Below are 19,849 nucleotides of genomic sequence, written 5' to 3' on the forward strand. Positions count from 1 at the left end.
TATCCATTGTTATTTCCATACGGTGAAAACGGTTATCGTGATGATGTCCAGCGTACTGTATCCAGTGGTAGGAAAAATGCAAGAGCCATGATCAGCATGAAGGAATTTTTTTCGTTTAGACTTCAGATGCGATCTGGAGAATCATAAATTCTACATCGATTAAGGAAACTTTTCCAACAATTTATGGTTGATGCATACACTATGATTGAGTTTGAACGGCTTAATTTCATTCGATATAACCAGAGTCATCTGAGAGCTGAGTTGTACAAAAATATAAAACATTCATTAGATAGCGGTGAAGATGCAGCACTGAGCACTGGAAAACGTATCATTATACCTTCTTCATTCACAGGCGGACCTAGATATATGGCTGAAGATTGTAAAGATGCTTTCGCAATTTACCGTTGGGCTGGATATCCTCATCTTTTTATAACAATTACCTGCAATCCTAAGTGGCCAGAAATTACACGATTTGTTACGGCCAGACAGCTGAACCCTGAAGATCGGCCTGATATTCTATGCAGAGTCTTCAAGTTCAAATTGGACCAGTTGCTACATGATTTAAAAAAGGAAAATATTCTTGGCAGAGTCATTGCATGTAAGTATATTATAAACTTGATACTCTTTTTGTTAACTGGATTTTATACAAAAAAATTTACGTGATGCATTGAATCTTTCTATAACGTTGTTGTATTCTTATTATTACTTATGTTATATTCTTTGAATGTAACAGATGTTTGTACAATCGAATTCCAAAAGCGCGGACTACTTCATGCTCATATTCTTCTATTCTTGAACCCTTCAAGCAAAGCTGAAAGTGCTCTTGATATTGATAAATTGATTTCAGCGGAGATACCTGACAAGGAAATGAATCCTACACTGTTTATGGCTGTCACGAGTTACATGATACATGGTCCATGTGGTCCTGAAAATCACAAATCTCCTTGCATGAAGGACAGACGGTGTTCAAAAAAATTTCCAAAAAACTTCTGCTCCCGTACTTTGATTGACGATGATGGATTTCCTCATTATAAGAGAAGAAATGATGGGAGAGTTGTGAACAAAAATGGTGTTGAACTTGATAATCGTTATGTTGTGCCCTATAATGCACACCTTCTTTTAAAGTACCAGGCTCATATCAACGTTGAATATACTTACCAGAGAAGTGCCATTAAATATCTTTTTAAATACATCCACAAAGGGAATGACAGAGTGACAGCTGCCATAAATCATTCGGACGATGAAATAAAAATGTTTTATGACTGCAGGTACTAAAAATAATCTCCATTGTGTTTTGCTTTCCTACAAAATTGGCACAATTTTTTTGAGAAATTATTAACTTAAATGTTCACCGATTTATTTATTTATGATAGGTATGTCTCCGCATGTGAAGCAGCTTGGAGAATATTTGGATTTGACATTCATTCGAGATATCCCCCTGTTCAGAGATTGCCATTTCACTTGCCTAATGAAAAGAACATTATTTTCAGTGATAATGATTCGTTGTATGATGTAAAGACAAGGGCAGAGTCTAGACTGTCAATTTTTGAGTCTTGGATGGATGCAAATAAAAAATATCCAGAAGGTAGGCATCTAACTTATGGAGAGTACCCGACTGAATTTGTTTTCAAAGAAAAAACGCATGAATGGAATCCGAGAAAAAAAGGATTTTCCATTGGAAGGATAAATCGTTTTTCTGCCAATAATGGAGAAGATTCATATCTTCGCACCTTGCTTAATTTTCAAAGAGGTTGCACTAGTTATGAAGATCTTAGAACGATTAATGGCGTGGTTTTTCCTACATTTAAGGATGCGTGCTATTCTTTAGGACTTCTGGATGATGACAATGAGTACATTGATGCAATTAAGGAGGCAAGTTCCTGGGGATCTGTTGCTTATCTTAGATGTCTGTTTGCTCTGTTGTTATTTGCCAACTCAATGAACAGACCTGAAAAAGTTTGGGAAGAGTGTTGGAAATTTTTATCCGACGACGTTGTTTATCGGCATAGGAAAAGAATAGGATGTCAAGGTACGTGTTATAATAATATTTCATACAATTTTTTTTTTGTTTAACCGAAATCAGCATATGCTGCCTTAGTACTAATTAGCTTTTTTTGCCCGTATTCAGCAAATGTTGTTTTAGTGCTTATTTTATTTTTTTTTTTGCCCGCATTCAGCAAATGATGCTTTAGTACTTATTTCGCTCTCTTTTCTTTCTTTGATTACTTTATCTTTGTTAATTTTTTAATTTTTTTTCCTTTGAATTTTATGCTTTGTCAGATGCAATTCTTACAGAAGAGTCTATAAAAAACATAACTCTTGAAGAAATTGATAAGGTACTGCAGAGCAATGGGAAATGCCTCTCTGATTATCCGTCAATGCCACGCATCAATAGTGAAACTTTGCTTGATATGCAAAATCGATTAGTGTTGGATGAATTAATGTATGACAGATTTGCTTTGGAAGAGGAGCATAAAAGACTAATTAATTCCCTCACTGATGAGCAGAAAACTGTTTATGATAAAATTGTTTCAGCAGTTACGACAGGTAATGGAGGGTTATTTTTCCTATACGGGTTCGGTGGTACAGGAAAAACATTTATTTGGAATACTCTTTCAGCATCTATTAGATCAAAAGCTAGAATCGTACTTAATGTTGCTTCTAGCGGAATTGTTTCCCTTCTGCTTCCTGGAGGACGAACAGAGCATTCTAGATTTCGTATTCCTATTCAAATCAATGAAGATTCAACGTGTAATATAAGGCCGAAATCTACTATAGCTGAGTTGCTGTCAAAAACAAAGTTAATCATTTGGGATGAAGCTCCAATGGTACATAGATTTTGTTTTGAGGCTCTGGATAGGACACTGAGAGATGTTCTTAGAATTTCTTATACAAGCTGTGTTGATATGCCATTTGGTGGAAAAGTTGTTGTTCTAGGAGGTGACTTTCGACAAATATTACCTGTCATTCCTCATGGCAGCAGACAAGATATAGTTCATGCAACCACCAATTCTTCTCATCTGTGGTCCCATTGTCATTTATTAACTTTGACCAAGAACATGCGTCTTAATTCTGGAAGTAGCGCTCACAATTTAGAGGAAATAAAAGAATTTTCTGAGTGGCTACTTAATGTTGGGGATGGTAATCTTGGAGATGATGTTAATGGAGAATCTATTATAACAATTCCAGATGAATTGTTGATTACAGAATCGGAAGATCCGCTGTCGGATATGGTTAATTTTGTTTATCCGAATCTCTTGGATAATATTTTGGATCAGACCTTCTTTAAAGAACGTGCTATTCTAACTCCTAAATTGTCCGATGTTGCTATGCTAAACGAGCACCTAATGTCTATGATTCCTGGTGAAGAAAGGACTTTTTTGAGTTCAGATAAAATTCTTAAGCAAGGTGGGACTTCCTCTGTTGAGGATGATGAAATTACCCCTGAGATCTTAAATACATTATCATGCTCAGGGATTCCTGATAATAAATTAATCTTGAAAGTTAAAGTTCCAGTAATGCTATTAAGAAATATTGATCAGTCGAGAGGTTTATGCAATGGCACGAGATTGCTTATTACAAAATTAGGGAATCATGTTGTTGAGACAATTGTACTTACAGGAAGCAATATAGGGGAAACTGTGTTAATCCCTAGAATGACGATGAGCCCATCGAGTCATACATTTCCTGTAAATTTCCAAAGAAGACAATTCCCCCTGATTGTATCGTTTGCCATGACTATCAACAAGAGTCAAGGACAATCACTTTCACATGTTGCAATTTATCTCCCTAAGCCTGTCTTCACTCATGGGCAATTATATGTGGCACTGTCTAGAGTAAAGAGTAAGCATGGATTGAAGATATTGATACTTGATGAAAATGGCTGCGTTACGAATAGTACCCTTAATATAGTTTACAAGGAAGTATTTCAAAGACTGCTATAGTATATTGGGTTCTTTCTTCAAAGAATGGTACAAGTAAAGACAAAAAAAGGACTGTTTATTCGCGTCTCTTTTCCTTATCTATCTTCAAATATATGACCTTTATTATCCTATTTTCTTTCCTATTTTTAATGTAACAATGAATGACTGTTTTGTTATTTAAAAAAATGACTGTTTGGGACCTTTGAAATACTGACAAAATGAGTTCGGCCCAGAGGGCCAACCCACCATGCCAAACAAACCAATTTTTTTTCCCGTGCATCGGCATGGGTAATTCACTAGTTATATATATAAAGTAAACCCAATTTGTTGGAAAGTCTAATGATGTGTCACTCTCTCCTTAAGTCTCACATTTGTGTTCATACTACAAGTCATTTGAAAACTTTCCTTCTTTAGTAAAAGTTTAAATTAAATAAATATAAAATAAAATCGAAATTTATAAATAAATAAAATGGAAAATTATGTGAAATTTTTTCTGTGGCAGACAACTCATTTAATATCCCACTGCTTTCTACATTGGAATTTTCAAATTAATAATAACTAATTGCTTGATGAAATATTTATTTTAAATTTCGAATTTCATTTAAATTTGAATTTTGAATTTAAATTTTAAATATTAAACTTTGTAGTGGTGGGAAAACATTTGGACAATTATTGGTGGCAGACAGCTCATTTATTATACCATTACTTTTTACATGGGTAATTGTTCTGCAAAAATTTATTGAACCTCGTTAGAGAATGAAAAAGTTCTTTTGTATTGAAGCTTAGTGGAATCTGAAGATTTTTTGAATTTTGAATTTTATAGGAGGGAAAAAAGTTCAGAATCTCTTAGTGGCAAACAATCATAATAATATCTACTACTTTTTGCATTGGTAATTGTTAAGCTCATTAATAATAGTAATAATAATATTCCACTTAAACAAGTATGTTTTAAAAATAAAATTTCTTTTATTAAACTGATTTACTTAAACAAATTATATATATAAAGTAAACCCATTTGTTGGAAAGTCTAATGATGTGTCACTCTCTCCTTAAGTCTCACATTTGTGTTCACACTACAAGTCATTTGAAAACTTTCCTTCTTTAGTAAAAGTTTAAATTAAATAAATATAAAATAAAATCGAGATTTATAAATAAATAAAATGGAAAATTATGTGAAATTTTTTTTATGGCAGACAACTCATTTAATATCCCACTGCTTTCTACATTGGAATTTTCAAATTAATAATAACTCATTGCTTAATGAAATATTTATTTTAAATTTCGAATTTCATTTAAATTTGAATTTTAAATATTAAACTTTGTAGTGGTGGGAAAACATTTGGACAATTATTGGTGGCAGACAGCTCATTTATTATACCATTACTTTCTACATGGGTAATTGTTCTGCGAAAATTTATTGAACCTCGTTAGAGAATGGAAAAGTTCTTTTGTATTGAAGCTTAGTGGAATCTGAAGAGTTTTTGAATTTTGAATTTTATAGGAGGGAAAAAAGTTCAGAATCTCTTAATGGCAAACAATCATAATAATATCTACTACTTTTTGCATTGGTAATTGTTAAGCTCATTAATAATAGTAATAATAATATTCCACTTAAACAAGTATGTTTTAAAAATAAAATTTCTTTTATTAAACTGATTTACTTAAACAAATAGGTTTTAAAAATAAAATTTCTTTTATTAAAATGATTTCCTTTTCTTTTTAGCAAATAAAATGATTTCATTTAAATAAAATAAAAAATAAAAAAACTAAAGAAAAAGTAAGCCTTCAACATATGATTTCTTATAACCTTCAAACCATTAAGACGCTTAATCTTCTACCTCATGTGCGTTCTCACTTGCTTGCCAATTTTGAAAATAAATAAATAACTAAAAATTAAGTTTTAAGAAAATTAAATTTCGAAATTAAAGTGTTAGTGGCAGACATCAAATTAATGTCCCATTATCATTTCTATATTGGAATTGTAAGGTTTTTAATTATTCTGTTAGAAGGTGAAAGGTGCATTACCGATGTTTCTTGAAAATGGAAAACCCATCATTTCTATGCATGTTTCCCACTACTTTTAGTATGGGAAATTGTTAAATCTATTAATAATAGTTGTTATTATGTTTATTGGGTGGAAAGATATTTAATATTTTGATTTTTGAATTTTGAACTTGATAAGCGAAAAAAGAGTTCAGCATTTAATATTTTTGTAATGGGAAAGAGAGAGAGAGAGAGAGAGAGAGAGAGAGAGAGAGATATATATATATATATATATATATATATATATAAATATATGTATGTATATATAAAAAATTTTAATTTTAATATAAAATTATAGATTAAACAAAAAATATAATTAAAATTCTAAAATATATGTATAGTTGATAAAAAAATAACTTAAAATTTAGATTTAAATAAAAAAAAATAAGAAATGACGTATTTTTAATTTAAAAAAAAATTATTAAAATTTTAACTTAAAAACATAATACAAAAGGGAAAAAATTTCGTACAAGTATTTTTTTTAAAAATATTTAACATAAATACTTTAAAATTTAAATATGCATTTATCACCAATTTAAAAAAAACGTATAAAAACCATAAATTAAAAGAGAAAAAAAATTATAGAGAAAATGTATAATTAATACAAATGAATTTAAATTTAAAATTTAAATAAAAATAAAATTATCTCTATCATTCTGTAAAAAAATAAATTATAAAAATTTAATCACTATAAAAATTTTAATTTTAATTTAGTATATAATAAAGAAATTAAACTTTCATTTTTTATTGCATGTATATAATTAACACAATTTCCTATGTCATGAATGAATAACTAAAAGCTATTATTTAGAGAAAGTACACAACCTTCTATGGATATTTTTCACCACTTTTTGTATGAAAAATTAATATGTCTATTAATAATATTTACTATTGGGTGAGAAAATATTTAATATTTAAAATTTAAACTTTTTAATTTGAATTTTAAACATGATAGGTTGGAAAGAATTTCAGTATTTAATGTTTCTGCATTGGGAAAAAGAAATATATAATTGTTATCAAAAAAGAAAAAGAAAAAAAAGAAATATATAATAAATTTGAATTTAATATAAAATTATAGATTAAACAAAAAACCTATTTAAAATTATAAAAATATATTTATAGTTGATAAAAAATAATATAAATTTAAAATTTAAACTTCATAGGTGGAAAAAAAAGTTTAAAATTGAATGTCAAAGAGCTATATTAATATCTCACTACTTTTTCATAGGTGATTGTTAAGCCTACTAATAATACCATAACTTTCTGCATCGAAAAATGTTAAGCCTATTAATAATTTTTTGTTAAGCCTATTAATAATATTTATTATTATATAATTAAAATAATGAATGATCTTTTGATATTACCTTAATCAACTTCAAGTATAAAGTGTTTTATAGAATATTAAACGTACGAACTCAAATATTCTCAAACTCTTTATCTCTTATATATGTCACAAATACACAGATCACAAAGAGTCTATTGAAAGGCAACTGTAAAAATATATATATATATATATATAGTAATCTAGATGTAACTATGAGAAAAATTTTGTGTGAATAAATATAAAAAGTAAAAACATATTATATGCTGATATAAAATGTTGACAGTTAAATGTTACAAACTAGGCTCGGCCCAGAGGGCCAGCTCACCAACTAATTTTTATAATTAAATTGAAATTTCGTCATTCTTCGTTTATAAATAAATTTCTAAATTTGATTTCAATTTTTGTAAATATAAATTTGTAAAATTCAAAATACTAATGATACAAATCCTTGAAAAAAATAAATATTTACATAAAATATTGATAGTTAAAGGTTACAAACTGGACTTGGCTCAGAAGGCCTGCCCGCCAACACGTTTTATAATTAAATTAAAATTTCACTATTCTTTTTTTATAATTAAATTTCTAATTCAGATTTTAATTTTTATAAATACAAATTTATAAAATTCCAAATAATAACGACACAAAATCATGCAAAAAAAATTGTTTATTATTATTTTGTAAATCTAATTGTAATAAATGAAACTTCATCTGTGAGATAAAATATAAAAACCTAGACGCAACTATAAGAGCATTTGTTGTGGATAAATATAAAAACCTATTACATGCTAATAGTTAGATGTGGCAAACTAGGCTCGGCCGGAGGGCCAGCCCACCAACATATTTTTATAATTAAATTAAAAGGTCATCCTTCTTCTTTTATAATTAAATTCCTAAATCTGATTTTGATTTTTGTAAATACAAATTTGTAAAATTTCAAATACAAACGACAGAAATCCTTGCAAAAAATAATTATTTATTATTATTTTTTAAATCTAATTGTAATAAATGAAAGTCCATCTCTCAGATAAAATATAAAAACCTAAGTGTGACTATAAGAATCTTTTTTGTGGATAAATATAAAAATCTATTGCATGCCGATAGTTAAAGGTGACAAACTGGGCTCGGCCCGAAGGGCCGCCCCACCAACACATTTTTATAATTAAATTAAAATTTCATCCTTCTTCTTTTATAATTGAATTCCTAAATCTGATTTTGATTTTTGTAAATAAAAATTTGTAAAATTTCGTCCTTCTTCTTTTATAATTAAATTCCTAAATCTGCATACCAAATTTGTTTTTCCCTAAATCTGATTTTCACTTTTGTAAACACAAATTTGTAAATTTTAAAATACTAACGACACAAATCCTTGCAAAAAAATAATTATTTACATAAAATTATGATATTTAAAGGTTGCAGACTAGTGACCCAGAGGGCCTGACCGCCCCGCTTGCCAACACGTTTTAATAATGAAATTAAAATTCCACCATTCTTCTTTTATAATTAAATTCCTAATTCAGATTTCAATTTTTGTAAATACAAATTTATAAAATTCCAAATACTTACGACACAAATCCTTGCAAAAAAAATTATTTATTATTATTTTGTAAATCTAAATTGTAATAAATGAAAGTTCATCTCTGGGATAAAATATAAAAATTTAGACGCAACTATAAGAGCCTTTTTTGTGGATAAATGTAAAAACCTATTACATGCTAATAGTTAGAGGTGGCAAAATTTATCATTGTATGTTGTTGTTTTTTAAAAATTTATCATTGTGGGTTCTTTATATTGTTACAAGTTTTTAGCATGTGTATTGATTTGATGTTGTTTAGACACATTTGTTTTAGTGTAAGCAAAAAATATGACTTATACATGACTATTTGGTTAATTTGCTTTCAAATCCCTTTCAAACAATGTTTTTGGTTCTAAAAAAAAAATAACTCATTTTTTTTTTGTTGAGACTATTACTTCTGGGTGTTAACATATTAGCGTAATTTATTTAATGAGCATTTGCATTTTGTAATGTAGGCATAAATATGATGGTAGAAGAGGATGTCCCTGGTAATGCATAAACATAGGAAATCACATGTTTGATATGTGTTGCACTCATCCCTCCAATGATTGCTACTAAATGACACTAAATTAATAGCGTTTTCTTATTATAGGTACAAACTGATCTTTTAATTCGATATTTGCTTGGTCTGTTTGTTACCTTGATTTTATTGGTGGCTGTTATAATTAGCAATAAGTTGTATGCATTTTTTCTTTTTTTAGCCATCCTCATTTTAACATAGTCTACTATGGCGTATTTATTTTTTTCATAACTCATCGAGTAGATAACTATATTTGATTTGTATAATATTGATCACTCTGGATAGCAGATTTTTGTTTATGGTTGATATTTGCAAAGTTCTGTGTCAATGCTGTAATTTTTTCCTCCTGAAATATAGAACAAAATAGTAACACAGGTTTTTGTAAGTATAATGTTTGCAGTGTGATTAACCAATCACGACGGACGACAAACGTGCATCGCACGGGTAATACACTAGTTTTATATTATTTTAGAACATGTTTGGCCCAGATTTTTGTTTTTTAGTTCAAAATTATTTTTGAGTTAAAGTTAAAAATAAAAAAATAAAGTTAAATCTGGTTTTCGTGTATGTAATTTTTTTTGGAATTGTTTATCTCATTTAACATGTGATAAAACAATGTTCCTACACTCACATATACAAGAGAAATGAGAGAGAAAAAGTATAAAAGGATCCTACCATTTAATATGTGTGCGTAGAAAAATTGTTTTCATGTTAAATGAAAAAACAATTCCCCAATTTTTTAGTTTAAAAGTTATTTTAAACTCAAATTAAGATTAATTTATTTGATAAATAAATTTCATAAGTTCAGTTACAAATTAAAATGATGACAAAGGCTATTAAAATTCTCTATTATTTTTACAAAAATTTATATAGGAAGAATTAAGTATCATGTTGCATGAGATATGCTATGTCATATTATGAGACAAAAAATATGGAGCCCACTTAATTTATTTATTTTTAAAAAGAAGTAAGACACATTTTTATGTCACACATCATGATATAACATAACATGTGCAACATGATACTCAATCCTTCCATACAAATATGATAAGAAACAAAAAAATAAGGGTTTTAATGACGAAAATTTTAAAGGAAAAATAAATATAATAATAAATAAAACTTTCTTATTCAAAGTGAATTTATCCAAAAAGATTTGTACTTAAAGAATTGGAAAACTTATCACCGATAGGTATTGGCTTTTTGATCATTATGCCTTTAACTACATTAAAAAAACCATTTTGCCCCTATATCAAAATATTACACCTATTTGCCTTTGTTTTAAATATTCAACATTTGGGGTTTTTTAAATATATACTCGAATATATGGGTTTGTACTCGAGTATATTGCGACCAAATTTTCTACGAGAATTTTTCAACGCGTAGCTCTCAAAAAGTTATGTGAAATTAAAAAAATATATATATGTTCGAACACCCGAATCAAAAGTTTTGGCCTTCTGAAGTTTTACTCTAAAATTTTAAAAAATTTGTAGTGCCAATAGGTTTTGTGATATCCACAAAGCTCTTTCTCAGGTTACCCGAGTCAAGATCAATATTATGATTATATGACTATAAAAACTTCTTTGATAAAAAAAATCTCATTGAAAAATAATAAAACTTCGGAAGACCATATTTTTTGAATCAAACAAGTTTGTGAATATCACAAAATCTATTGACATTACAAAATTTTGGAATGTTAGAGTAAAACTTCGGAAGGCCATAACTTTTGACTCGAGAATTTTCAACGTGTAGCTCTCGAAAAGTTATGTGAAACAAAAAAAACATCTAATTTGGACATCCGAGTCAAAAAATATGGTCTTCCAAAATTTTATGGTTAAATTTTTTTCCACGAGATTTTTTTATTCAAACAAGTTTCTATAGTCATATAATCTTAATATTGGACTTGACTCGAGTAACATGAGGAGGAGCTTTGTGGGTATTATAAAATCTGTTGGCATTACAAAATTATGGAAATTTTAGAGTAAAACTTCAGAAACCATAACTTTTGACTCGGGTGTCCAAATCAAGTGCTTTTTTTTATTTTACATAACTTTTCGAGAGCTACGCGTTAAAAAATTCCTGTAGAAAATTTGGTCGCAATATACTCGAGTACAGACCAATATACTCGAGTACAGACCCGTATACTTGAGTATATTACGTGGAACATCAAATACCCGAGTGTATGGGTCTTATACTTGAGTAAATGTTCAAAAAAAAAAACCAGATGTTGAATATTTAATCAAGTATAGACTTATAAACTCAAGTATTTGCTGTTATACTCGAGTATATAAGACTGTATTCGAGTATATTGCACGACGATGATCAAACAAGAACAAGAACAGATAGGTAAATAATTTGATACGGGGGCAAAGTTATATTCTTTATGTAGTTAAGGGCACAATAGTAAAAAAATCGGCGGGTATCAGCATGACTGAAAAAATGCCAATATAAACCAGTAAAGGACAAGCGATAACAAAATCATTAAAATTTGATGTCATTTAGTTACATTGAAAAAGTAGAAAAAGCTAAAAACGAAAATTATGAATTCTCAAACAAAAATATTAAGATACTGTAGCCAAACAGAGAAACTGAACTGAGATACTACAAATCCAATAGGTTTATTTGAAATTTAACTCAAAATGTATAAATAGTATTGTATATTTGTGACAACGTCAAGGGAATAAAGTTTCATTTATTTACCTTTAAATTTCTATAGATGCATTAAATCACAATAGTACACATGATTTTACCTGTAACTCCCTCATTTTAATAATAATATTAATAATAATAACTTAATGACAAATTATTAAAAACAACACTTTAAAAATTATAGTTCAATCATAAACAACATTCTAAAGATTATAATTCAACCATAAACAATACTCCAAAAATCATAATTCAATTATAAACAACACTACAAAAATTATAATTTAATCATAAACAACACTCCAAAAATTATAATCCAATCATAAATTATTAACAAATAAAGTTGTAAGACATTTCATGTGAATATTTTCTTTGATGATTATTAGATAAATAATATTTTACTATTACAATATTAAATTTATCATTGACATGGTAATACTTTTCTATGAAGAGAGGCTAGAGTATTCATTAGCCATTGTTTCAAAATTTAGAGAAATGAAAAGAGTAAAGGGTGTTGCGAAATTTAAAGAAAATTCTACTGAGGGAGAGGGAGAGAAAAATAAAGAAATTGAGAATGAGAAAGCTTGATAATAAGAAAAGATAAAAGTAAATACCAAGGGTGAGAATGACTTCTTTATTTCTTCTAAAATATAAATCCCATAGAAGTGTTACTTTGTTATCTTATTTTACTTTTCTTTTTCTTTCTTAACCGGTCCTGATGGGATACCACATTTCAATTTATTTTATGTTATTTATTTCGACATTTTATAAATTGTATACATATATATATAATATATATTATATACTAATTTATAATTCAGTAATTTACTTTTATGCAACTTATGTTGTTACATATTATGATTATATATTTATGTAATATATATATTTACTTTTATGCAACTTATGCAACGTGTTTTGTTCTCACTCAGACACTTCTTGGAAAGTTTTCCCAGGAGGTCACCTATCCTAGAATTGTTCCAGGTTAAGCAGGCTTAACTATGGAGTTCTTTCGTTCCGAGCTACCGAAAGGTGGATGCATCTTATTTGTATAGGTAGTACCAATTAATTCTTATAAGCTATCTCCAACTGTATAGTCCCATACCAACACTGTAACACCTCATTACCGGACCGGTGATATTCTAATATATATTTAAACATATTTATAATTTCACAATTTATAATTACCGTATATGTGCATAATAAAATATGTGTGAACAATGTCATATATGTGATAAATATTGTACATGTATATATTTAATTGTTTATTTATATTTTGGCATGTTCATTATATTGATATATTGCGTCTTTAATTTTTTAGTAAATTACCACGATAAATTTTGTATGGTAAATTTCATACAGTAAAAATTCCTATAACTTATATTTTCAAGATTTATTGTAGTGATGTGATTGTTCTTACTTTTATTGTGATATCAAATTTAAGTAATGAAATGTTATGACTTATAATTTCTTTTTGTGGATTTTTTTGGAGGTATCTGCATGTTTGTCTGCCAAAGGAGTTTATGAGATTCCTCATAAAAGGTAATATAAATATCTGCATGGTTAAGAAACTGGGTTTCTTAAGTCAAAAAACAGATTCCTTAGATAAGATGAGACATGGGGCGCCCTTGTAAAATACGGAGCTTAGATAAATACTAAAATCCATACTTATGAAAATGCCTTGGTAGATAATGTTATATATATTCAAGATGTTAGATTATTTCAAAATAGTATGATTTTAACATTATTCAAGTAAAATCATGGAGGATTTTTTTCATACTAAGTTATGGTTGAAAACACTAGACTTCTGCAAAAATCTTTTTAATTATGATCTTCATTGGGATAAATATCTCATTAAGTACTTTCAAATGTGGAGGACAGTGCATAAAGCATATGTTGTGTGTGCAAGGCAGAAGTATTAGCCAACAAAGTCTGTCTTTTTATTAAGTTATGAAGTTTTGTACTAGACCATACTTATATTTTGGTTGTAGTATTTGTATTTTGTAAGAGTGACTTAATACCTTATGTTAGTTTAAAGGTTTGTACTTTCATATTCCAGAATAAAGTCAATTTCAGTAAGACTTACATTTCAAGTCCTTTGTATAATATACATATATAATTAAAGTTTAAAATACGTAAGTAATGTCCCTCAATTAATAATCGAACGATGTAATATTATCATCGTTTCTACTTGCCAAAGGCTTCATGATAAACTTAATTCCTAACTATCATTTCTATCTTTAAATTTTGTTACACTCATTCTTTTCTTCCACAATTGTCTCATCCTCACTTCTAACAACACTCTTATCATTTTCATGGCAATTTGTTGTGCTTAAACATGCACCATTTCTTTATTGTACTTTTATTTTTACAACTCTATTAATAATCTAATTTTCTTTCTTTTTCACTATTAATCACCGTAATTTGAAAAAAAAAAAAAGAGACAACGATAGCAAATAAAGGGTGGTGAAACCTATTTTTTTGGACCATATGAATTTTTAAATCCTCCCCTGTAGCATTTTAAAAGGAATGAGGAGATTGAATAATTTGTCATTAGGGTAGAGAGTAAAATTTCTAAATACAATTTTAGAAAAAGGACATAATTGGAAAAAAAAAACAGGACTCCAAAAAAGCTTACACACATCTTAAAAAAAAAAATTCTTCCCGGAAGCTTTTAGCTTTTTTTTTTTAATTCATAGTTAGAAAAGTTATTTTATGATAAGAGTTTTTATAAAAATATATTTGACTAAATTTATCCTATTAAAAAGAGAAGTTAAAAAAAAGGACCCATTAAATAGGTACTTAATTTATATGATAAGCTTATTATTTTATGTTTATACTTCAAATTAAATGATTATGCAATAGCTGTTTGAGATGTAATGTAATAAGTACTAATGATATATATATATATATATATATATATATATATATATATGATAATTTTCTTACCCATTCAATGGATATATTAGTTGAGAATATATGTCACAATTTTTTTTCCAACTAGTTTCAAATAGCATACATATTGTTCCAATTAATTTTAAGCAATGCAAAGTTATATATTATCAAAGCAAAATAAGGTGTTATACAAAATAAAACTTCCCTATAATATTGTAACACACTTGTGCACCTGATGTGTTCGCTTCTCATGGTACTCAAGCGCGACATCAACGTAAATGAACGTTAATAAGAATTTTGATAGCTAAATTACTTAGAATGTGAGGAATTGAGGTTATATTGATCAAGAGATCATTATCTTGTTTCCATAAGTCATCTAGATGGTTTAATAATGGACTCATGGGTGAAAAAAGGGGTTTTGAATATGGATCAACATACACTACGGCGACTAAAATTGCGTCGAATGAAGGCTCTTTAGCGCTCGCTCTAGCACCCTGTTAAAGCGCCCTTTGGTCCGAGGGTGAGCACGCTTTAGTGCCCTGAGTCAGAAACATTTCTCTTGTTTCGAGATGCATTTCATTAACAGTCAGTAGCCATATACATCAACATAAACTAATACATTTGGCTCCAAGGCTTCTCCATCAAGTATCAAACATGTTCTTAAACTAAATAAAAACACCAAAAGGTAATAATCTTACATGATTAAATGCATCATGTTTTATCATCAAACCAAACATATCTAAGCATAAAAACATAAAACATGAAGGTCTATGTCTCCCCATAATTAATAACAAAACTAAAATTAATGTAAGTGCCCTTATTTGAGTAACTCTCAACATCCATGAAGCTAAGTTCAAGTTTTTGGGGTGTGACTAGCTCCTTCACCATGTGTATTTTAGAGATGATAAGGTATCGTTGGCTTGTAGAATTTCTGGATGGCACCTTCTGTTGGAGTTTTAATCCCACATCGATGAGAATATTTGAAGGCAAAGGGTAAAAAGGCTATAAATACAAGCACCCTCCATCCTGTCTAAACACACCAAAAGTTCCTCCTTTCTCTATATATTTTCTTGAGTGAGTTTTGTGATGAGTTCTCTTAATTCAAGAGAAGGATAAAATTGTTCTCTCCTTGGAATTAAAGAGAGATTGTAATTTTGGAATTTTCATAGTAAATTTTTTTTACTCTTGCCCTTTGTGTTTTCCCCCTTGATTTGTTTGGGGTTTTTTCCGCATTAAATTTCTGTGTTCCATTTATTGCTTCCAATTTCCTTTTTTTTTTTGTTATTGTTCTGTCGCGATTCAATTTCCTAAGGGGGTGTTTGGTTCAAGTTTTTGGAGAGGATTACCGGTAATCCTTCTTTGATAAATGTAATTACCACGTTTGGTAGAAGGAATAAATTACGATTCCCGGATATCCAAGGATTACCAGTAATTTGATTTATAAAGAAAAGTCACTATTCAGATTATCAAAAATAATATGGTAATTCGGAATACCAATCAGAATACCAAGTAAAGGGAAAGCACAACAATAAATTTTGAGACAAAAATACCCCAATACACATAAAAATCTAGACCCAATCTATCAATTACAAAAGTAAAAATAGTTTGGGGTTATTTTTGTAAAATAACCTCATATTCCAAGTCATATTTCGTTTTAAACCAAATATGGAATCAATAATTTTTACCCAATATTCCCGGTAATATTTTGGCGAACCAAACACATATTTCGTAAGATTCCAAGTAAACTCAATTTCTACTGAATTCCCATTAATCATGATTCCCGGTCACCAAAAAATTTCTCCTGTACCAAACACACCCTAAAAGTAGTATCAGAGCTAAGGTTTTCTAAAGTATGCTTTGTGAATGTAGCTTAGATTGATATGACACATGAAAAAAGGATCATCCTTAGGGAACTATTGGATGTATCTCAATATTAATTTATACTGAGGTGTTGTAAGTGTTATACAAAGACTATTGCTATATACAATTACCGTTCACATACGGAGCATTCTTCTGAAGAAGTAATTTGGGTAATAAGTGCATGTCTAGTAAAATTTTGTTACAAAGACTATAAAAGGTCTAAGAAGACATGGATTTTAAGCGGGATCATTAGTGACTCCTCCAGTCTTTCTTGGAAACTTTCATGGTGCACTATAATTTGACCAAATATTGGTTAAAGGAGCCTAAGATCGAGTGAAACAGTGGGAGCTATTTTGCAGCAAAAGCAGTTTGTGATATAACCATGGTAACAAAGGTGGATATTGGAAAATTTGACGGGACAAAGTTTTCGTTATAGAAATTGAAGATGAAGGCATATTTGACCAAAGATAATTGCTCGGAGGGTATCAGTACCTAGCCGGCGAAAATCACAGATGACAAGAAATGGAAAAGAAATGATGAATTGGCTATTTCTAATATACACCTATCCTTTTCAGATGATATATTATGAGATATAAAGGAAAAGAAAACAACCAAAGAGATATAGGATCATCTCACAAACTATATGAAGCTAAGTCATTTCACAATAAAATATTTCTAAAGAGGAAACTTTACACACTTCGGATGACTGAATCTACATAAGTAATAGAGAACATCAATACTTTGATCTCTCTATGTTCTCAACTTTCAATGTTGAGTCATAATATTCAGTCAAATGAATGTGTTGAGATTCTTCTCCGGAGTCTTCCAAATTCATATGACCAATTCATCATCAACATCACCAACAACTTCTTCACGAATATTCTAGTGTTCGACAATGTTGTTGTTGTTCTTGAAGAAGAAAGTTGATGCATAAACAAAGAAATCTACTGGAAAGTTCGCATCAAGCAGAGGCCCTTATTGATGCCAAGAGGATGGTCAATGGAACATAGTTCTAGTGGAATTCACAAACAATGAAGGTCAAAGTCTAGGAGTAAGAAACATGTCAAGTGCTACATTTGTGGCATGAGAGGACACTTTAAAAGTGAGTTTCGATTCAAAAAGGGTGGAAACAAGACCTCCAAAGCACCAACTTCTCAAGGATGCGTTGTTGCCTCAATTTTTTATACAGTGAAGAAACAACAATGTTTAAGGATAGATTGATGCATGAATAATGGATTCAGGAGCAACATGGCATATGACTTCTTATAGGAATTGGTTCCATACTTAAAAACCTATTACGGAGGGTTTGTGTAATGAAAAATGATCATGCCCTGGTGATTGCTGGGATTAGCACCATCAAGATTAAGATGTACGATGGAATTATTCACACAATCTAAAATATGCGACATGTGAAGGGTTGAAAGAAAAATCTATTATATCTATGGAAATTTGATGAAAATAACTACAAAAACAGTATTTGAAATAGGATGATGAAGATTCTTAAGGGTGTGCTTATAGTGATGAAGGCTGAGAGAATTGCAGTAAACTTGTACAAGCTTATGGGAGAGACATATTTCGAGGTAAAAGCATTTGTTGCATCAACTGGTTCTAAGGAAGATATAACAAACATATGGTATCAAAAATTGGGCCACATGTTAGAACAAGGGTTGGAGATTCTATCTGAACGAAAACTACTCCTCGTTTAATAAAGGTATCTTTACCCTTTTGTGAGCATTGTGTTACAAGTAAGCAACAGATATTGAAGTCCACTACATATAATTCTATAAGTAAATTTTTTTGGAATTGATTGACTATGATGTATGGCAAGCACCAGTTGTGTCCTTGAGAGGAGCGAAGTAATTTGTATCCTTCATTGATGATTATTCCAGAAGATGTCAGGTGTATCCGATCAAGAGAAAGATAGATGTGTTTTCAGTCTTCAAGACATTCAAAGTGTAGATAGAATTGGAAACGGAGAAAAAGATCAAGTGTCTCAGGACAGACAATGGTGGAGAATATACATGTGATGAATTCAATGTCTTTTGTAATTGAGAAGGTATTAAAAGATAATTCACAGTTGCATGCACTCCACAACAGAATGGAATGGTAGAGAAAATGAACAGAACTTTACTCTAAAAAACTAGAGCTATGCTAAGGACTGCAAGTATGGCGAATTCATTTTGGGCCAAAGCATTCAACATTGCTTGTCATTTGATCAATCATTCACCGACAAATACAGTTGAGCTGAAGACACCGATGGAAATACGGACTGGTAAGCCAATTGATGATTCGCACCTACATACATTTGGGAGTCTTGTGTTTGTAATGTACAACACCCAGGAAGTCAAAAGCTGGACCCAAAATCCAGAAAGTATATATTCTTAGGGTATACTGATGGAGTCAAGGGGTATCGATTGTGGGATCCTACTGCCATAATGTCATCATCAACGGGGATATACTATTTGCAGAAGATAAGCTGCAAGAGAAATATTTAAATAACACTTTAGTTAATAATTTGGAGAATTTGATGATTTAGGTGGAAGACAAATTTGGACAACAAGATTCTTCTGAAATAACATCAAAGAACGAGGAGCAAGATCCCATTGAGTCTGAAACTACAGAAGTTCGACGTTCAACTTGTGAGAAGAAAACACTAGCCTGAAAGTCTGATTATATTATATAGGGAAATGTTGCATACTGTCTTTTAACAGAAGATGGAGAACCATCAATATTTTGAGAAGAACCAACTAGCTCATATGCATTATTGTGGATGACAACAATGCAGGAAGAAATTAAAGCTATTCATAAGAACAAGACTTATGAACTTGTGTTATTACTGCAGGAAAGAAAGCCCGCTGGTAACAAACGAGTTTACAAGATCAAATGAAACAATGAAGATCGGGTGGAGCAGTATCATGAAAATTGGTGGTGAAAGGTTATTCTCAGAAAGAACGTGTTGACTTTACTTACATATTTTCACCTGTGGTTCGTCTGACTTTAATTCATATAGTACTGGATATATGTGCAATGTTTAACTTACATCTAGAGCAGTTAGATGTAAAAATTGTATT

The 19,849-nt window shown here is 29.7% G+C and overlaps 1 protein-coding gene across 1 annotated transcript; it reads left to right on the forward strand.

The window, feature by feature from the left end:
- Positions 1 to 201: 201 nt before the first annotated feature.
- LOC133314335 (uncharacterized) lies at positions 202 to 19,440 on the forward strand. Its single transcript, XM_061515804.1, has 6 exons — positions 202 to 598; positions 734 to 1,268; positions 1,374 to 2,029; positions 2,281 to 3,811; positions 18,265 to 18,358; positions 19,315 to 19,440. The coding sequence occupies exons 1-6, from the start codon at positions 202 to 204 to the stop codon at positions 19,438 to 19,440; spliced, it is 3,339 nt and encodes a 1,112-aa protein (XP_061371788.1).
- Positions 19,441 to 19,849: the final 409 nt, after the last annotated feature.

Source organism: Gastrolobium bilobum, unplaced genomic scaffold (genome assembly GCF_033153095.1).
Source record: "Gastrolobium bilobum isolate Gb01-03AN ecotype WA unplaced genomic scaffold, APGP_CSIRO_Gbil_v1 utg333, whole genome shotgun sequence".
NCBI lineage: Eukaryota > Viridiplantae > Streptophyta > Magnoliopsida > Fabales > Fabaceae > Gastrolobium > Gastrolobium bilobum.